Source organism: Cryphonectria parasitica (assembly GCF_011745365.1).
Source record: "Cryphonectria parasitica EP155 unplaced genomic scaffold M406scaffold_1, whole genome shotgun sequence".
Lineage (NCBI taxonomy): Eukaryota > Fungi > Ascomycota > Sordariomycetes > Diaporthales > Cryphonectriaceae > Cryphonectria > Cryphonectria parasitica.
The window spans coordinates 5,095,342-5,116,400 of NW_024468909.1; the positions used below are offsets into that span (position 1 = coordinate 5,095,342).

Consider the following 21,059-nt stretch of genomic DNA (forward strand, 5'->3'; position numbering starts at 1 on the left):
TATGTGAATAGGAAATCTAAGAGGGGAGAGAGATGTGCAGAGACCCTAGTTCAAGTAGTTTCAACGCTTGGAGTCAAGTGCCGTTGTGGGTACGGAACAGTACCGAAGAAAACGAGCTACTTAGCACAGACAAGATCAGCGACAGGGACCATGAAACAACACCTGATAAAAGTTTGTACTACTGACTGGGCAACCTTCTTTTTTCTTCTTTCTCTTACTTGCTTGTATTATTATTATTATTATTATTATTATTATTATTTTCCCTTGCTATTTCGTGCAAAAATGTCCACATTTATGCCGTGGACCTCGGCGAGAACCGTAATAGTAGTCAAACTACTCTAGTATTCCGCGCGCTCCACTTGGTACCGAGTCGAGTTTTCTTCGCCACTTGCTTCAATGGGTTCCAAATTATTTGAGAAGGGTGGTCATTCTGGGGGAGGTGGTTGCTTATCAGTGGCCAAGACATGGCAATTCATTCAAAATGTAAGGTTTCACTGCACGGGCGTCGTCAGTAGCTACCATGCATGTAACGTGGCCGAGCTCTGACGGTGGACTGATGCACATCTGGTCAAAGTGTCAAGGATGTCCTGCTATAGAATACCACAGAGTCATTTTCTCGATTATCCCGGGTACCAGTAGGTCATCCGACAAAATCGAACCAGATCCACCTGGAGAGTATCTATCTCGTAAGAGCACCTTGACTGCTACCCTTTTTGTTTATGGTAACCCAACACGGAGAAGGGGAGCTCGGAGGAAGCGGGGTCCGTTTTGCCCTGATTGCCTGTGTAGCCTGTGTAGCAACAAGTAAGTACTCTTGCAGATCAATTGGACAGCTCATTGATCAACCCCCACCAAACCGACCGGTCATCTTCCATGTCTGCTGATGCTACCATAGCACATATGCTTATATGTACTCCCCACATATATACCTGGTCTCACCATCCTACCAGGGCAGCTGCAAGTAATGCTCGGGTGACTGCTGCATAAGTCAAGTTGGCAGGCCTCGGTGAGAAACCCTGCGTCCAGCGCTCGCTTACCAGCAGTGGGTTTTGCAAGCGAACTTGCTGAACAATGCATGGATTTCGATCGCATTGTCAACCCCAAGCCACAAGGGGGGATTAAACTGCTAATGTATCGCTCTTGGAGTCAATTGTGTTATGCGGTTGAAGCCAAAACCTCGTCGCACAATCCATCAACTGACTTGACAACCAAGTCAAACAAAGGTGCAGAGGAAGAACTGGGCACAAACAGAAAGACAGAGCGTGGAAGATAAGTTACAAACCACTGAGCAAGTTAATGCTAGCCAGGTCATAACAGTTTATCATTCAAGAGACTCATGCATCACTGGGTTTTACAGATCGCTGGTGCATTCAGTGTTGAAGACAGTTTTGTCGCACCAACATAGCTTCCGCTTCACTACCCTACACTTTCCTCAACATATGCAGATACCTGTGAGAAACCTAAGGCGCGAACTATCAAGTAGCAGCTTCCAAAATTCCGGTTTATCATAAGTGCGAATAGTTTCGCCTGAATACGGACTACTCAGGACGTGCCCGGGTCACCAGGCCGTGGGGCATCCAGGAGGTCGTCCAAGAGGTTCTCCATGCACTTGAACTCGACCACATACTCCTTCAGGCACAAGCCCACGAACCGGAACCAGTCATCCCCCCAGCGGCGGCTCGTCCACAGCGCGTTGGTGTACTCCCAGTACTCCGGGTACCAGGCCGCGCACTCCCAGTCGATGAGGACAGGGGCGCCGTCCGAGTCGCGGACCAGGATGTTCTTGGCCTGCAGGTCGCCGTGGGTGAAGACGGGCTTGTGGCCCGTCATGACCATTGGGAACACGCGGTCGCGGTAGAAGGTGCCTCGGCCCTCCGCGACCTCGGGATGCAGGAAAACATATCGTCTGAAGAAGGCCTGGTTGAGCAGAAACTCGCTTGGGAATGGGCCACAGGGCAACGTGTCGGAGCCGAGGAAGATGTCATCGTAGGGCCTGCGGCCGTGCCTGCCGTAGTAACCCTCTGCAGGCATATCGCGCAGGCTCTGGAATTGCTTTCTCAGCTTCGTGGCGACCCGGTGCCTGCCTACCGGGCCGAGCTCCGTCCACAGCGACTCCATGGACTTGCCGTGTACATACTCCATGACGATGAAGTTGGCACCGGTGTCTTCGTCGTGGAAGGCGGCGTATAGCTTTGGCACAAGGACCCGGTCGCCGCAGGACCAGGCGACCAGGTGCATGTTGTCGGCCTCGTCTAGCTTGATGTCTCCATGCTTGACGATGAAGTGGTCTCCAACCTTGCGGATAGTGCGCTTCTGGAAAATACAGGGAAAGACTTCCTCCGATGCGAGGATCTCTGGGACGGTCGGCAGGGGAGCCGGAAGTGTCTCTGCTGGGGCATAGTAGGGATATGTTAGGCGTGGAGGATATCGCTGGCGAGTCATGGTGTCTCCTTTGGTGTGGCGATGCTTCACTTGAGGTCAGAGTTCTTGTGTCTCGGTATCGTGATATTAGTTCCTTATGATGAAACAAGTACTTTGAGAGTATTCTGCGCTGCTGAGAGGGCAAGTGAAATATCAAAGAACAACACAGCTATGTTATGACAGTCTACTTAGTCTTCCTAAACCAAAGCCAATGCATGTGTACAGAAATCAGGCGCATAGTCTATTTATGTGAATATGAAAGTGCTGTGACAATCAAAGGGTTGTTGTGAGTATTTGTAACGCTAAGTAACCACACGGGGTGTCTCATGAGACTTCGGAATTAAATGCAGGAGTTGCAGGGAAAATTGACAATGCGAAGCAAGTGATAGTCAGCCCAATCATGTTTGCCCATGAACAAAACGTTGAGGGAACACAATAACTCCAAACTTATAGCTTTAGCTTGGTACCAAACATTGAAGGAACTACATATGTGTACTCTGGTTTTGTGCAAATTTGAGTCAACTTCCTGAACGATTGTCTCTTAGGAATTAGAGCTGTTCGATATGTAGAGAGCAAAGCTAATGAAGTGATAATCATTCATCCTCCCAAATTGTGTTGAAGCAAAATGGACGATAGAGAGTGGACTATCCTAAATGCACAATCTGTAAGAACTGTCCACAGGTGGATTAGCACATGACACTACACAGCAGAAAGAACTGTTCTTGTGTGCATCCACTCTAAGACTGCTCTAGGGAGCCATCCGAGTTGCAGACTATGACAAGCAGATTCCTCGCACAATATAAAGTCAGCGCCTTAGGTGCGGTAGATACGTTCGCTTGTGACTAAGTCACCATTTGTCTGACCAGATATATAGCCTCTTGTCAACGCAATTCATACTGTTAGTTGTCCTATTTTACCAAACATTAATTGTCAAAAGGCTGTGGAGCAAAATTCCGGAATATGTCCATATCTAGATTGTTGTCTACTTTAGGTCGCTATGCACTCGAACTTGCCGCCCAGCAAGTGGTGATATCTCGCAAGGGCTTCATGTGAAAAAAAAAAAAAAAAAAAAAAAAAAAAAAGAACCACCAATTCTAAGCCGTGACCATCTATATGCTGGTATCATAAGCAAATTTTGACCTTCCCATCTGAAACGTCCACAACCGAATTGCGCCATACCAAAACCTTTATTTGCCCTTTTTTCAAGCACGGGCATCCACCGCGGTGGGCGGCTGTGGGCTCGTCGCGCCCTCTATCTCCGTCTCCATCTCGCTCTCGCCCTCGACGCCCTCCGGCTTACCATCCTTGCCGCTGTGGTCGGACTCCCCACCCATGCCCACGATGTCGATCCACTTCCAGTAGTCGACGGTCCCGTGCCCGCTGCGGTCGAAGATGGCCTTGTCATCCAAAAGGCCGTCCTCGAGGCTGTCGTTCCCGCCAGCGTCATCGCCACCACCAGCGGCAGCCTCTGGGGCATCGAGCTTGTCCGAAACTTCCGCGCCCTCCACAAGGTCTCCGGACCACGTCCTCGCAACCGGCACGCCGTTCTTCCTGAGGAGTTGCAGCATGGCCCTCACGTTCAGGCGGAGTGCACGCTCGGGCTGCTCGGCACCAAAGACCTTCTTCGTCAACCACGGAAACAAGACCCCAAAGTCGCTCTGGTTCAGGTGCGCGCTGTTGATGACGTAAAAGAAGTTCGGCTCGGGCAGCCTCACGCCTGATCCGGGACGCTCAAACGCTGACGCGCTGACAACGGGGGCGCTAGGTCTCGGCGAGATGATGCGGCACATGGCGTGAAGGTGTTCAGTCCACTTGAAGAAGGTCTCCGACTCGATAGCCAATACCGAGGCGCCGCCTGGTGCCGTCGGGTCGTTATCAGCGTATGCTGGGAGGGGTAGGCTGTACAGGGCTGTCGTGGTGGGGGAGACGAGGGGAAAGCACCACATATCGAGCATCATGATGGGGTTCTTGGATGTAATTTGTGCGCGAATGCGACTACCGGCCGCTGGACAATAAAGCGGCTCCTCAATGGCCTCCAGCTCGGGAGAGCCAGCGTAGTATGTCGACTTGAGGAGCTGAACGGCCGTTGCGGCTCCAAACGAATGCCCGCCAAAGATGATCGACCCAGGCTTCTGCACGTCGAGCTTCGAGGTGAACTGAGAGAGGGATGCGACAGGTGTGCTCGTATTCAGGTTGTGCATGTCCAGGCCAGCATCGATATCAAGTATTGCCTCATGCGTCAGACCAAGTTCCCAGAGCCGCACCTTCAGCTGTTGGTTCCGGGCGTCCCATGTCTGCCGGTTCTGGTCGTGGGAAATCTTCACGTAGGGCACAACACGCCTAGTGTTTCCCATAAATCGGCTGTTCTGCGCCGTAGGGTCACGAATAAACGAGACAGCCGCGCTTCCGTCGCGATGTTCGGGACATATGACGACGACGCCGTGCGAGGCCATAGACCCTACGATGTGCGAATATGCATTGCGGTTTCCCCCCAGACCGTGGGAGAAGATCATTGTGGGCCATCGCTTGTTTGGAAGGTGTTCGGGTTCGAGAATCGATGCGTTCTTAAAGACGGGAATCGTGGTGTAGTGTACGTGTCGAGGGAAGAACCTGCCATGGCAAGGAATGTCAGTCACGATGCAAACACATTGGAGAGGGAGGGAATGCCTACGAGAGAATCTCGGAAGTGACAGCACCAAAGCCCAGGAACTTTGTGTAGGCCGAGACATGGCTCCTCTGAGGAGCAGGGAGCCACGTGATCCTCTTGCCTCTCGAGTCTGGCTGAGCTGGGTAGAAGATGCGAAACTGAATTGTGTGAATGTCGGCCGCGTTTTCGGGTGCCTCGCTCGGAGCATTTAGGCCTGAGATTGGGATCTCGACGTCAATGGTGCCGACTATGTAAGGTCCTGTATACTCCGGAAGTGTCGGTATAGGATTGATCTTGTTTAGGTAGTATGACATTCTCTCCGCGTAGGCGGCCTTCTGAGCCTTGGTCGAAGCGGGCGTCATCGTGGCCACTCCAATCAGATGGGATGGTCGAACTACGGTGCCTAGGGATTCCAACCGCGAAGCCGAGGGTGCACAGCAGGGTAATCAAGAAACGGTCTAGGAAAAGAGTCTATTGTTATGATTTATCAATGACATACATAGGAAATAAAAGACACGAGAGATGGATGGAATTGAGAAGGGGCACGCGACAACTGAAGAGCGCTTTGGAGAAAGCAAGTTTCGAATGGAAAAACGGGACCTGGACTTTGTTCAAGGAAACCACTGCCCCGTCTCAGCCTCGGCCCTGGAAGTTTTTGACTAACCTTGAAATATGCAAGCTCGCCCGGCTAAAAGTGGGTTTCTGGTGGGCTACAGCCAATGAACATGGAGTCGCGTGCATACCCTGCAACGTCACCAACGGCGACTTCCGGATCGACAGGTCAGCTACGTCACCCACTGGATAGGTGGTACCATCGCATTGTATGAACACCTTACGCCAGAAAGGCATGGGACAGACGAGGACGCAGATGGTTCCAGACAAAATCAGCGAATTTTATAAGAACAAGAAAGAAAGATGGAGAGCATGGCATCAGCTGGCTTCAATTTGCCTTTCTCGTGTCAACAACATGCTTGACGTGTGGATCTAGATTTAGAATAGTAGCAGAACATACTCGAGAGATCCGTTTTGGAGCGCCTATTGGTATGAATGCAGTTGAGGGGGCCAAACTCCCCAGCCAAGCGGGTTGAATCTTTGAAGCTATTTCTCTATCTTTGCAGTGGGTGACGCTGCAAGCCTTCGAAATCAACGACGCAGCCCAAGGAGGACGTAATTGCATTTCATCGACAACCAACCAGAAAGGTCTTGTGGGGGCCTGCGGTGAATTGGGATCGAATTGCCTCATCTCAAGAATGTTTTTTTCTTCTTTTCTTTTCAGGTCTAACAGACTTGATGGCGGCTGTTTCGGACCAACGATGTTCAAGACTACGGGTTGAATTCTGATCTCTGTTGTAGAAAGTATTGAACTGAGAGTTGTCAGTCTTCACGATGTGCGGCCCTGGCCTCCCCTTCCCAGACTCCGGCCCAGCCCCGCTTTATATTTCTGTGGAAACCCACCTCAAGACACTGATAAATTGGCGGACAGTGTGATTCCGACCCAAGACAATAAGGACATCTGGAAGAACATCTACTCAGCACCGAATAGTTAAGACAAGCGCACAGGTAGTGGAGTGAGCAGAATGTCGGGGCCGAGACGCCAGGGCCGAAGTCCGGGCCCAACACACTGGAGCCAATCAGATTGGGCGAGAAAGACGAAAGGGAAGGGATGATCAACGGGACCGCCACTACAGATTGGAAGCTCGTTGTGTTTCGTAGACTGCCTTGTTGACTTTCGAATACATATCCAGAGCCTTGCAGCGGATTCTATGGCAGGGCTAAACATTCATTCCCACCATACTGAACCTAACCAATTTTTCAAGATGAAGGCTGAGTGTCAATTTACGTTGGTGTCGAAGACCACACAACAGTCGTGCTCGCCGCCCTCGTTGTACAGGGGCCACCGTAGCGGTGTCGTGTCTCTGCTATGCCTCTCATAAAGCAATGACTTCGCCCCAAAACAGGGAAAGACTTTTGCTGTATAAGCTAGCCAACCAACCGATCCGCAACTAAAGAAACAAACAAAGATCTGCGCCAAGGTTCTCGGCGTGCTTGATGTGTTTCTTTTTCTTTCTCTTGTCTTCTTTGCTTCCCCAGACTCCTTTTCCCTTTCTCTCCCTTCCTTTTCCATCCATTCCTAATCCTGTCTTGAAACCTCAGGTGGGTCTTAGTTTCAATGGCATTATTACCCATGCCTGAAAGGGTACATTGAAACAACTGTGGATGCTTCCAGCCTCCAGCACCCCCCAGCTCGCACCAACAGCTTCCTACCAGCGTCTCTATGGCTGCTAAAAAAGATGAGGGGAGAGGAAAACGAAAATAAACATGAAAATAAAAGTAGAAATTGAAAAGAGAAGGAAGAAAGAAGAAGGAAACAAAACCCAGATGAGGACCCAATGGTCTAAGCCAGCACTGGGAAGAGTTACTATTGAACAATCAAGAAGTTGACCCCCATAAAAAAAAAGGCATATACACAACTTGTCGTCAGTCCATATTATTATGCGTCGAACCTGACCGTCGAACCACTCGGAGAAATTCCTCGAGGAGTGGCGGGCGCATGCGGGTCTCCTGAGCTCATCTCGGCGCGGCGGCGACGCTATCGTGCATTGGGACACGAACCCCGGGGAGCCGCGCGCCAGGGGGGAAGCGAGAGGGGAGACAGACCTCGAGGGAGGACCACCGCGGCGGCGGCGTGCACCTGAAGGAGGGAAAAGAGAGTATAAATGAAATGAAAGGGGGCGCGGAGATGACAGCATCAGGAGCTGAGCTGGCTGCCCGCATATGCCAAAAAGGTGAGGCCGGGAGGGAGAGAGTCCTTTTTAAAACGTCAATCATTCCCATTTCTAGGTTTGTACCAAGGACTTCCTTTCTTTTTGCTTCTTGCTTTGCAGTTCTTTCCAATTCTTCTCGTGTTGAAACAAACATTTCGCAAATTCAGCTTCACAATAGCCCTGGAGGCTCACACTCGTTCCTTTGGATTCTTGTCTCTGTGCATATACATTCACTCTTTTTTTTGCTAGCAACAATAGATCACCAGCCTCCACCTACACCTTACACTCTTCCCCCCCCCCTCCCTCAAGACAACACAAAGAAAACAAACATGAACGCCCTGCTCACAACCGCCCTCCTCGCCGGCGCCGTCACGGCCGCCCACGATAAGCCTACCCGCATCGAGGCCCGCGCGACCTCCATCTGCGGACAGTGGGACAGCGTGGCCACGGGCGTGTACACGGTCTACCAGGACCTTTGGAACGAGGATGCCGGTACCGGCTCGCAGTGCACGACCGTCGACACCCTGACCGACGATGTGCTGTCGTGGTCCACCTCGTGGTCCTGGACCGGCGAGAGCAGCCAGGTCAAGTCCTATGCCAACACCGTGACCAACTTCACCATCACCACCCTGGCGTCCATCTCGTCCATCCCCTCCTTGTGGTCCTGGTCCTACTCGGGCACGGATATCGTTGCCGACGTGAGCTACGACATGTTTACCTCTTCTTCTGCCGACGGCAGCGATGAGTACGAGATTATGGTCTGGCTCGATGCCATCGGCGGTGCCGGCCCCATCTCCTCCACCGGCAGCACTGTCGCCACGCCCGAGATTGCCGGCACCACCTGGGATCTGTACACGGGCCCCAACGGCGACACGACTGTGTACAGCTTTGTCGCCACCTCGGCCGTCGAGGACTTTGACGGCGACCTGATGGACTTCCTGAACTATCTCATCGAGAACGAGGGCGTGTCGAGCAGCCAGTACCTGCTGAGCATTGGCGCCGGCACCGAGCCCTTCACCGGCACCAGCGCTGTCCTCTCCGTCTCCTCGTACTCGTGCGGCGTGTCCACGGGAGGCTCTGCCGCCGCCACCACCGCCGTGGCCAGCGCCTCTGCTGTAGCTACGAGCGTCGAGGCCAGCGCCACGGCTGTGGCCAGCAGCTCAGCCGAGTCCAGCATTGCCATCTCCTCTGCAGCGGTCAGCAGTGCTGTGGCTCCCGCTTCGTCTGCCACGCAGTCCGTTGCTGCCCCTTCGGCCGCCGCCCCCTCGTCTAGCGCTGTTGTCCAGCAGGCCTCTTCGGCTGCTCAGGCCTTGACAACGGCTGCCCCGACCACGGCTGCTGCTACCTCGGCTGAGGCTGCTACGACGCTGGCTACCACCACGAAGAAGAGCTGCCACAAGGGAAGCAAATAGGGGGGAGATCGTGAGGGTGCTAAGTGCGTGGGAGAATAGGTGGGTTCGGTGGGTGTTTTGTTGTTCTTTGTAGATATATACATATTCATATGTTCATTGTTCTTGATACGTCGCTCTTTCTGAACCTGCTTGCCCTCCTGGTCTGTGAACGAAGAAGTTCGTCTTGCAACGTTGTGCTCAATTATCTCTGTCCAACTGAGGCCTTCCTATGCTCGGCCGCCTCTTTCCCACATAGACTATGTGTTCAGACAGAAGTTTGCTTTGGCCAGACACTGAGCGTCAATGCCACACTGGTGGTTTCAATTCTTGTAGATCTGGTACGGTACAGCTCGCACTCACCAGACCTTACTGCGCACCCAGGTTCACGACAGACACGTTGCTACCACGACTAGAAACGCTGCCACTTGGTAGGCGTCTGATCAACCAAAAAGAAGAAGAAACCCCCCACGTAGGAAAAACTTTGTGCACGCAGCGTTACAGGGCTCAGACCTGGTGGGCAATCATCTCACGGCTCCATGTAAAAGAGCCCGACGAAATTTTGCCTTGTAGTACTCACGACGACGATCCTACCATAGCGTCCATAAAATGATGCCAAGCCTTCTCCCTCCGTTTCCTTTGTTCAACAACGCCAGGGAAAAGCAATAGCACGAAATCAATGCGGCCCAACAATCGTCGGGGTCGAGGATCGCGCGCTGAAACTCACTGGAGCCAGCCAACCTGCCTTCTCGGAAGCCTGTCTCCAAAAGCTAGCCTTAGTTGACTTTCCCGCCAGCCTTTTTTGAGACCTGATCAAATCGCCGCTCGGACAATTTCACGATCAGAAAGACAGTCTGGGGCATCCGCAACACCAAGATCGCAAACCGACAAATCGGTGACCGAAATTTCACAACACTCCTCAACGGGAACCCGCTGTATGTCTGTTGGCATAGCAAGGCCTGTACCGAGTGGCGTACAGCTGTTGAGACCTTGCTGAAATACTCCGTGCCGCTTGGTGCTTGAGGTTTACTCCGAAGCGTGGGAAGATAGCTTGGAGTGCGCACACGGGCTGCATGGAGTTGGGGACCAAGGACCACCACACTCGGGCCTAGCGGAAGGGTTAGCTGCATGCTGCAGCCGACAAGTGCCTGCATGCATTATGCAGTGCACCGCAGCACCCCAGAATCCAACCCCGGATGAATTCGGGCTGGGTGCAGGGCTGGACGGTGTCGCGTGCCCATGGGGATTTAGCATGTCAGCTATTTTCTTGAGAACAGTCTGGCCAAACTTAACTGTGAATACGTTGTGAGACTGCCACTCAATGTCCGGCCTAGTCACCTTCTAAAGCGCTGCATGGCTGCATAAGAAGAGCGGTCTAGGAAACCAGCAGGAGCAGGCTCGTCCGGGGCGGCTTGTATTTGCCGATGATCCTCCCTCGCTAGACATCTGGGGTAGCTGGGTATCGGTCTGGGGATTCCACCCCCACGCGGGTGCAGCAGGGTGATGATGGGAAGGGTTATTGGGGGAAAATGTTGGGACAGCCATACCACGGTATCAGCCGCGTGGGTTTTGATCCCTAGACAGACTGACAGGGTGGGTGTTGGAGCCATGTATCAGCCCTTCCTGATGGTCTTCGTGGCGGGACACTCTTGTTTGACAGCCGATCGGGAAGGCTAGAGCTCGACCCGCGGGGAGGGGGGATACCTGGGAGACCAGGCGACCCCCGTCGTGATGGGAAGGAACTCGTGAATCTACTCAAAGAGGTATGAACTTTGATTGCCTCGGCTGGATTGAGGAGCTGTCAGCACGCCGGCTTAGAAAGTCCGAGCCCAGCGAGATGCAAGCACTGAGAGAGCACGACAAGATCCCTCCTGTCGTCTTCATTGGTGAATAGTACAGGCCGGTCAGAGATCAGCCTCAGGACACGGACGCCATGATACCGTGCAGCGTTCCCAGACGAAGGAAGCCTTTCCCAAGCTGGTCCAGATCGCTTGCTCGATGACCCGGGAGGGAAATAGTCAGATCTCATGTCTTGTCCGGGTATGAAGAGATGTCTTATCAGTGCATTGAGATCCAATGATCCGGGAAGAATACGAGCAGCATGAAGAGAGCCAGGAGCCTTCTGTTTGAGGCAAGTGGAGCCCTGAGGGGGCACAAAGGATAATATTGCGGCGCACATCACACGCGGGTGAATTTTTGTATGAAGATTGGTGTTTCACGGGTGAGACCCTCGACCGAGGCTGGATGGAGTTTGCGACGTTATACGACACCGAGGCATCATATGGAGGGCAAATGGTTGAGTGAGTGAGTGGTTGGTTGGAGGAGAGGAGCTGGATGACTTCCTGATTGATTTGAGTGGCTGAGGAGACGGGATGATTGGGATTGGCGAGAGCAGGAGCGTTACGTGCAGCCTGACAGCTTCCAGAACCGACTGACCCTAGCGATAGAAAAGCTTAGCCCTTGCCTCCCAAACTCTGGGTTCGGGACGCCCCTGTGGAGGTAGGGGAGGGGGGCTGAGCGCATCCGTCAGCTATGGACCCTTGTCCGTACCGGGAGAAGTCGGGAGGCTCATAGAAGCCTTCGTCTTATCATCCCTGCAAGGGAGCTCGTGTGATAAATTTCCCCTCCCGGCCCCAGACGAAATCTATACGACCTTAGGTGTGTATACTATTGGTATGTTCTGAGGGAGACATCATGGTGGCCTGTCGACGTGCGTGTTTCAAGAAATGATGAGAGTCGTCAACAAGTGGCGGTTATGGAGAAGTTCCGCGTAGGTCTTCCGATGTTTCTCTATATAGACACAGCTGATTGTAGTTGAAGATTGCTGACAGCAGATATGAAAATCTGCTCATACCCCGTTCGGATCAGGTTATGTGTCTCACGTTCCTTTCTTTCCTAACTCTTTTTTCTCATCGCTTTATCTTTTCCCCCTCGCAATCCCTCTCATCTTTACTTTTGAGCCTCCTGAGAACGAAAAGAGGGGCCAGAGTCTTGCGTGCATGGGTGGGGGCAACACACAACTGGAACATGCGGCCGCACTTCGGGCTGGCCCCGCCTTGTTAGATTTGGCGCTGGAACGGTGTGGGGGAATGACGGGCATAGTCGGAAGGGGTTTTGCTAAAGGTTACGATAATATACGATAAATTTGTAACCATAGTACAAGCTACATGCTATGTTAGGTTCACAGTGACCCCAGACCAGAAAACCAAAATCATCAAGGATGGGTGAATCCCTGTTGGCTGAATATCCCCCGGACCCGTGCGTGCGCGTAAAGGAAAATATCTGCCTGTTTCGCCACGGGGCTCCTTTGGGAGCTGCCTTTTCTCGTTGGTGGTTTTCTGAGACTGGTAAGGCTGGCTGCCAGGTTCTTTCCGTCTGAGGAATGACACAAAGGATGGGATCGTCAGCAGTCTGGACGAACCTCCTGGGAACATGGTGACAGCTGAGCATTCTGGAAGGTCGTGGCCGGCGAAAAAAGAAGGGATGAAGTCGAGAGTGGAGAACGAGTCGAGCCAAGCTGAGGGCGGCCCCGAGACAATTCATCCCAAGCCCAAAGACCCCTGGACAGCGGGCGCGTCCCGGAGGCACTAGTTACTGACTGGCCGTTGCCAAAAGGGCTAGCATATAGGGCCTTGGTATTGTGGTACCGCTGTAGCACGGGCTTACAAGAAGCTTAGTTGGTGACTGACCCCTGCTAAACCCATAACTCGTGGGCCCCTGGCTGCCGCTGTTGCTTTTTAGCTGGCTGGTGGTCTGGTCTGGCCGACCGCCTCTCAGGTACTATGTAAATTGTAGTGTCATGTCTCTACGTATAGTAGTACATAGTAGATCGGCCTGGGTTGCCGTGATTTTCTTTTTCCTCCCTCCTTTTCTTTGTTCTCCTCTTCTTCTTCGAAGCTTTCAGGCAGGCGATCCCGATGGCTGGGCATACTACCTTCTTATGAAAATTCCCTTCGACCCACGATCAACAGGATTCAGCACCGAATATCGGCCTTGATGAGCAATCTACCGGCAGTTTTATTATTGTATACATAGTACACTTAAGCTACGAGAAAAGAAGGAGCTACAGGACCTTGGCCTTTCCCTCTTTCTTCTTTTTTTTCTTGTCAGTTTATCTCAAAAAGCTATCAGAATTGAGGGGCAATCGAGATTCCTCTTTCATCCTACCCGTCAAGTCCCCCCCCACCCCCTTCACTGGCCTGGTAAATGTTCATCCCAAACTGATTTGTTCCCCTTGGGCATCAATCGTCACCTTTTTATTTTTTTCTTTCTTGTTGCCCCGTATTATTCCATGCAGACTGCCTTGCATCTCAACCAACATTCATCATATACTACGTACTTCTTCTAACAAGGACCCTCCTCACCCCTGTCAATTTCAGGGCCTGCACGGTGTATCCGACCAGATCAGAGACAAGGGTACAGCTCCCTCTCGTTTTGACGCAGATATTCTCAACAAAAAGAAACGAGAGAATCCAGATTTCTTCACAGAGAGAGAAGAAAGAAGAAAAGAGAAAGAACGAAAAAGAGGCTGCTTCAATTTCATTCCACAGTTCACAGCGACTATTAGACAGGACACCATTCCATTGGCATTTATTTATCCCTTGCCCTCGTCCTGTTTTGGTCCCTCTTTTTGTTGGGTGTGCATATTGCTTTCGGGGTCTGCCTCTAGACATCGATCCCTCCCGCACGAAAAAGCTTGAAACCACCCCCCGGGGAGGATTGTCACGAAACCCTGTCCCGATACTGTCGCATCGAGCTGGTCCGGGCTCAATTCGCAGACAGAGGAGAAACCGGAGGGAAACGCAGAGAAAGGGAGATCATAAAACTTGTGAGAAGAAAAAGGGAAAGGCCTAGAACACACACGCAGGATGGTGCTCTCTACAACAGCCTTAAAAGGGGTACGACTACCCTTCTCAGGCGGGACTTGTGGATTTGGAGGTGGTGGTATTGTTCCCTCTACTCCTGCAGCAACAACCTGTCGTGTGGTGTCATTCTCAGCTTATAATCATCTTTCTTATTATTCATCCACTACTTTTTCATCCCTTGTCACCCCTCCTGCATCCGCTGGCCGCCGGGACCCCTCCATTCGAACCAGAACCAGAAATACATTCGACAATCTCCCGATTTGTCCAGACCACCCTTCGCCCTCCCCGTCGCCCCTGCACACCACCACCACCTCTGAGGACCCTTCCTCCTCCTTTTCTTTTTATTCTTCTATTTCTCCTTGGGCCACAAATCGAACCCCGAATCTCGTCTCCTCGAGTATATCATTCCTCGCCCTCCTCCCTCATCTTCTTCTCAATTTTTCCTCTCCTCATCGTATCATCCAATCCATGGCGTCCGTACCATTTTCCTACAGCTCATCAAATTCGGATATATCTACACCAAGATCATCCTCTCCCTCTTCCATAGCAGGTCGTTCCTCCAACACCTCCTACTCCAAGCGCATGTCCATCTCCTCTACGAGAAGGATATCACACCTCAACCCAATGTCTTCCATTGATATTCAGGCCCTCGAGGAGGCCATGAAGGCCCAGCAGCTGGACCAGCTCCGCGGCTACAGGAAAGACACGTACGGCGAGGTCAAGCAGAACAGAGACAATGTCTACGTGACAGACGTTGCCAGACAGCAGGCCATCGGCCCTCAGGTCCTGCGAGAACCTCTTTTCAACAAGGGTAAGTTCCTGAGTCACTGTCCCGCTTTTGTACATGTGTGCATGTGTTGGATGCTAATCCAATTTCACCACAGGTCTTTCCTTCACGCCAGAAGAGCGTGTCGCCAAGAACCTCACGGGCCTGGTGCCTCACACCATCGAGGATCTGCAGAAGCAGTGCCAGCGGTCTCTGCGTGTGATCCGGTCCCGCCAGACCAACGTGGACAAGTATCTGTACCTGTCGTCGGTCAAGGAGCAGAACGTAGATCTGTTTTACCGCCTGCTCATGGACCACAGCAAGGAGCTCATGCCCCTCGTCTACACGCCCACCATCGGCGACGTCTGCCTGCAGTACTCCACCCTGTACACCCGCCCAGAGGCCCTGTACATCTCCATCAAGCAGAGGAAATCCATCAAGACCATCCTGCGAAATTGGCCCTACCCCAACCCGGAGATCTGCGTCGTGACGGACGGATCCCGCATCCTGGGTCTTGGTGACCTGGGATTTAATGGTATCGGAATCCCCATCGGCAAGCTGGCCCTGTACACTGCCTGTGCCGGTATCCACCCTTCCAAGACCATGCCCATCGTGCTGGACTGCGGCACCAACAACGAGACCAACCTCAAGGATGAGTTCTACATGGGTCTGCGGCAGAAGAGGCCCTCGGTGGCCGAGCAGCAGGCCTTCATGGACGAGTTCATGGCGGCGGTCAAGGAGGTCTTCCCCAGCATGGTGGTGCAGTTTGAGGACTTTGAGTCGGAGAAGGCTTTCAACTACCTGGACCGGTACCGCAACACGCACAAGTCCTTCAACGACGACATCCAGGGGACAGGCTCCGTGGTCCTGGCCGGGTACATTGGTGCTGTCAACCTGTCGGCTGTGCCCATTGAGGAGCAGCGCCTCGTCTTCATGGGCGCCGGCTCTGCGGGCGTGGGTGTGGCCAAGCAGCTGGTCGAGTACTATACCCGCCGCGGCCTGACGGAGCAGGAGGCCAAGGACAAGTTCTGGCTCGTGGACACCAAGGGCCTTGTGACCAAGGACCGTGGTGACCGCCTCGCCGAGCACAAGAAGTACTTTGCCCGCGTCGACAACAACGGCCACCAGTTCCGCAGCCTCGAGGAGGTCATCGAGTACGTGAAGCCGAGCGCCCTGGTGGGTCTGACGGCCACATTTGGCGTCTTCACTGAGAGCGTCGTGCGCGCCCTCAAGGCCTCGGTCGATGCAGGTGGTCTGGGCCGTCGTCCTATCCTGTTCCCCCTGTCCAACCCGCTCACCAAGGCCGAGTGCACGTTCGAGCAGGCTGTCAACTGGACTGAGGGCTCCGTCATCTTCGCGTCGGGCTCCCCCTTTGCCTCCTTCACCGTCAAGGCAGGCGACCAGGCCATCACCTACCACCCCAACCAAGGCAACAACGTCTACGTGTTCCCTGGCATCGGCCTGGGCGCCATCCTGGCCAAGGCCACTAAGGTGACGGACGGCATGATCTACACGTCTGCCGAGGCTCTGGCCAACTCGTTGAACGCCGACGAGATCCAGAAGGGCCTCATCTACCCGCGCATCGAGCGGGTGCGTGAGGCTTCCATCATCGTGGCCCGCGAGGTCATGAAGGCCGCCCGGCGCGAGGGCGTGTCGGCCCTGCCCGAGGAGCAGTGGAACGAGTGGGAGGAGTGGGGCGACGCCGCCCTGACCAAGTACATCAAGAACAGGATCTATGACCCAAGCGACTGAGGGTGGAAGGCCCCTCGAAGACGGTGGACCATTTCCTCGTGCGCCTGGGCGGATTGGCTGGTGCGGCTGGAGGAGACGAGGACGCCTCGCCGCCGCCGCAGCTGCTGACCGCCCCCTTTTTTCTTGGAAAAAGTAATTACTTTTTTTTCTTTGCCTTTTTTCTCGTATTTCCTCCAGCGATCTGGCTTGGGTACAGGTTCGAGATATACATAGAGAGATGATGATTCCCCCATTTTGTTTTGAAGACAGACGCCTTGGGTCGTCTTCTGATTTTTTTTTTTGCTTCTTGTTTCTTAATTTGTGCACTGGGAAGGTTGAGAGGATGGAAGCCTGCAAGGGTCAAGGGATGGCATCGATGGACTAAAATGTGAGGTGGGGACTAGGAGAAAGAAGGAAGGAACGACTTGAGGAGGTAGTGAGTTGGGTACTTAGCCAGCTCTGCCTGCCTCGTCAGTGAGTGATGATGAGTGGTGGCTGCACACTTAGGCGCAAAAGGAAACTATAAAATGGTCTTGTCTTCTTGGGGTCTGAAAAAAATAAATAAACAAAGAATGAAAAGACATCAAATGTTTTCTACATATTCACATTATAATTCCATTTATATGTGACGGACATTGTCCTTGTGTTGGGCAACTCACGTCTTCAGCCCCTCCAAAATAATAGCCCAGCAACTAGCTAATGATGGCTGGACTGTATGCACCATGAAATTTATTTCCGACAAGTCCAGCAGGATTACTTAGACCTTTCAATATTACATGTTCAAGAAATATATCCGATGAAGAAGCATAATGAAAGATTACACAGTTAGTCAGCACGGTGATGCTATTCCATTGGCATTGGTCTGAATCCCCACCCGTCGTATATCCCGTCTCTTGACGCCCTTTCATGTCTCTTCTCATGCAAACCAAAAGCGACCACCTCAGAAACAAGCAGGTGTATAAGCCAAATATTTAGAAAGCAAAGTCAAAAGAAGTGGAAAGAGAAAAAGAAAACACCGTAATAACGAGTCAAAAACCACTACCACCATGCCAGTATCTGCAGAGGCTGCACTGAGTTGGGAGCGGGCAGAGATGTACTACGTCAACACTCAAGGCATCAACCTTCCGCCCCAGATCGAGGAGCTTGTCATAGGTTACTTTGTTGACGTGAGCTAGCTGCCTAGAGTCTTCCTCCTTATACTGCATTCGATCTCCTTCGAGACAGCCAATTGCTAACCATGTATCATATTCTCTATAGGCTCGTACCAAGAGCTGGACAGCTCATCTCGCAGACTACTTCAACTCGCTGCCGGAGCAGGACAATCTGCCAAACGACAAGTCGTCATCGTCCTCATCCTCCTCCACAGACACCCTCCAGTCAGCCTTGGCATCCTGCAGACGCCTCAGAATAGGCACCGAGTTCCACGGCTTCCTGGACCTCCCACGCGAGATCCGCGACCAGATCTATCGCCATGCCCTAGTAAAGGGCAAAGTCGCCGTGCCCAACCGCCACGCCGAGCCACTGGAAGCCCAGACGAGACACCAGGCCTGGAAGATCGACTACTGGCGCCGCGAGACAGGCGAGCCCCTCCTCCGCTACGAAGACGAAAGCCTCTTCGGCCACGGCCTCTTCGCCGGCGAGCCGCTCGATCCCCCGTCCCTCAACTCCTTGTCTCACTCTTCCTCCCCCTTCTCCTCCCCCTCCTCGTCCCGGGGCACCCCGCTCGGTCTGCTCCATGGCGTCAGCTCCATCATCCACGCCGAGGCCGCAACCATCTTCTTCGCGCACAACCAAATCATCCTCCCCGCCGGGCGATGGCGCCACCCCATAGACTTCCGCGAGGCCAGGATGTCCCACGACGCCTCGGTGCAGGCCTTCCTCGCCCCGTCCGGCGCGCGCCCGTCCCCGATCCTGAACGCCGCCCTGCTCGCGCGCGATGTAAGCTACACCTTTGACATGCGCGACGCCGAGATGAGGGACTGGGAAGCGCTGCACTTTTGCCAGGCCGTCAAGGAGCAGGTCGACGACCAGACCATCGCCCCGAGGGACGCCCTGGCCGCCCTGCACGACCAAAAGACCGTCTCCCTCGAGATCATGTGGGCCGAGCGCATCGACGCCGTCAAGAGGATGACCCTGGACCGCCTGCAGCTCTGTTTCGACGACTGCTACTGTCCTGTCGGCTGCTGCAGGAAGGTGGGCTGGGTCCTGGCAAGGTTCCTGGACTCGGGGCCGCTGGGCGGGGCTGATGCGCATGACCAGGCCCATGTCTACTCCACGCTGGACTGGGCGGGGCGGCCGCCCAAGGTCGTGGAGGTCATGGGCTGGGTGAACGAGGCCGAGAGGGATAGGATTCGAGAGTTGCTGGCCAGACTGCCTGGCGCGAATGATGCCGTGGTCCGCTTTATGGGGTACAGTAGGAGGCCCGGGATTGGGGAGTTTCTGATTGACGATATTCTCACTTATAATGATTCGGACTTGTAGCCGTATGATGAGGTGATTAGAGGGGATTGAGTCTAGAGAAGAGGGCTCTTCTCTCAGTTTCGTGGGCAAAGTCTTTTCTTGGCTGTGGCTGCCCAGCTGGGGCACATGGTGCTTCAGAACTACAGATATGTTTCTTCTGTCGGTTTCTCAAATCATACCGGCTCACATAAACTCTATGTGGATGGATCACAAGCGTCAATACTCGGAAGTTGAATAATAATTTGTTTGTGTAGTTTCATTGTATTTCCGTCCCAAGGCAATGCCCACCAATAAGATGCCCTTAATCTAATGGCATCTTTCTTATAGTCCAATAGCAACATTGTTGTGCTGTGCCTCAGATAGGAGACACGCTACCAAGCCCACTCGCCAGGCACACACGATGATGAATGGACAGGGCAGCTGCGAACTTGTGGGAGCACCCAAGCAAAAGGCAGTGCTCATGTTTTTACTCGACTCTCCCGTCCATTCTCGACTATCTCGTCCACAGCCTTGTTAAGCGTGTCCTTGGCACCCTCATCCAGACCAGCATACCAAGCGCGCAGGTCCAGCAGGTACTTCTTCTCCTTGTCGTTGAGCTCGACGGGCGCTGCTCTCATCTCAGGCTCATCGTCGCCACCAGCCTTGAATACGCCCCAGCTAGACTCGTTCTTTTCCGTCTTGAGTCCGAATCCTCGGCCGGGCAATGAGACCACTGTGAAGCCCCGTAGGAGGACCGAGTCTCCACGCTCCACCATGGGCAGATGATCTCGATGTAGGCTGTACAGGTCGATCTCGACGACACTGTCAGGAGCGACGGATGGGTCGGTGACAGTGAAGGACGATGCATACTCGCGAGTCACGGTGCGCTTGGGTGGCGTCTGCGCACTGGTGGCGACGACGGCCACATCCAGCCGTATTACATGGTTGTTGTGTTTTCGCAGGTCCTTGAGCGCTGCACAGTCAGGCATGTCATCTTCTAGCCGCTTGACCAGGCTCGTCTTCTCGCGCTTAGCTGAGCTCGCCGAAACCTTGCGCTTGTGCTTGGGTTTCGTGGTCGGTGACATGAGCGCAGCACGAGCTAGCTGGATACTCATATCCTCTTTGTCTCCCTCTGGGCTGGATGCCTTCTGAAAACTCATCGCCTTACTGCGAGTCGTTCTTTGGCTACCTGGGGCCTGCTCGGACGAGACTTGCCGCTGGCCTCTCCTTGGAGCTGCGCTCGATTTCGCAGCTTTCGAACTGGAAGAGCCGCGAGTCTTTCGACCTCCGCGCTTTGGCTTGCCCGAGGGTGTTGTTTCGACCTCTCCTGGTTCTTCGTGGGCGTCAGACACCTGCAAGGTGGTAGTCACAAAGCTGGCGTGCACATCGTCAGCGGTAACAGGGGATGACTTCTGCAGATTAAGCTTAGCAGAAGCATCGTGAGCATGTCCGCCTTGGCCACTGCGTGCATCGTCGTCAACCAGGGGTGACAAACGCCGCTGTTTGGCGGCTGCTGGGGTCTGTGGCAGCTCGGTATCTTCATCGCGTGCTGATACTGGTGACATGTCGTGCTTGGCAGACTCGACCTCAGCAGTCAGTAAGTCAACGCTGTCGTTATCCTCTGCTTCCCTCTCTAGAGTCGATCGTGGTTGTGCAGCTTTAATCTCCTCGCTGATGATGTCCTCGGCTCCTATGTGCTCTTCTGCTGCGTTCACCATCTTGACATCTTCGACTCGCGGGTCTCTGCGGCCATCCGTCTCAGCGGTCATACGCCCATGAAAAACCGAGTCTGTTTGCTGTGTCTCCAGTGCTAATGTCTCGTCTTGCTCACTGACTCGTGTCTCAACATATTCAGACACAGCAGTCATCACAACGTCAACCTTGGCCGCAGCATCGACTTGATGTTCTTGCGACTCAGGTGGAGAGGGAGGCGCATCTTGTTGCTGGTCTGAAGGTTCTCCAGTATCCTCAGGCTCTCGGGCTTCCGACTCTGCAACCAGCTCTACTGCTGCAGCCTCAACATCTTTCTTATATGTT

General features: G+C 53.4%; 5 protein-coding genes across 5 annotated transcripts; 3 read left to right on the forward strand and 2 right to left on the reverse strand.

The window, feature by feature from the left end:
• Positions 1-1,542: 1,542 nt before the first annotated feature.
• M406DRAFT_336357 (kinase-like protein) lies at positions 1,543-2,442 on the reverse strand (the record flags this gene model as incomplete). The annotated part of the gene is made up of 1 exon (XM_040921139.1): positions 1,543-2,442. One exon carries the CDS (start codon positions 2,440-2,442, stop codon positions 1,543-1,545), a length of 900 nt encoding a protein of 299 aa, XP_040781719.1.
• A 1,181-nt stretch (positions 2,443-3,623) lies between these two features.
• On the reverse strand, positions 3,624-5,382 carry M406DRAFT_245470 (PAF acetylhydrolase; the record flags this gene model as incomplete). The annotated part of the gene is made up of 2 exons (XM_040916335.1): positions 3,624-5,031; positions 5,093-5,382. 2 exons carry the CDS (start codon positions 5,380-5,382, stop codon positions 3,624-3,626), a joined length of 1,698 nt encoding a protein of 565 aa, XP_040781720.1.
• A 2,858-nt stretch (positions 5,383-8,240) lies between these two features.
• Positions 8,241-8,897, forward strand: M406DRAFT_28984 (family 12 glycoside hydrolase; the record flags this gene model as incomplete). Its single annotated transcript, XM_040918871.1, has 1 exon — positions 8,241-8,897. A coding segment is annotated over one exon (657 nt), but the record flags the coding sequence as incomplete, so codon positions are not given.
• Positions 8,898-14,554: 5,657 nt separating this feature from the next.
• M406DRAFT_336360 (uncharacterized protein) lies at positions 14,555-16,604 on the forward strand (the record flags this gene model as incomplete). Its single annotated transcript, XM_040921140.1, has 2 exons — positions 14,555-14,897; positions 14,971-16,604. 2 exons carry the CDS (start codon positions 14,555-14,557, stop codon positions 16,602-16,604), a joined length of 1,977 nt encoding a protein of 658 aa, XP_040781722.1.
• Positions 16,605-17,527: 923 nt separating this feature from the next.
• Positions 17,528-19,064, forward strand: M406DRAFT_349379 (uncharacterized protein; the record flags this gene model as incomplete). Its single annotated transcript, XM_040922465.1, has 2 exons — positions 17,528-17,749; positions 17,841-19,064. Exons 1-2 carry the CDS (start codon positions 17,630-17,632, stop codon positions 19,062-19,064), a joined length of 1,344 nt encoding a protein of 447 aa, XP_040781723.1. The 5' UTR covers positions 17,528-17,629.
• Positions 19,065-21,059: the final 1,995 nt, after the last annotated feature.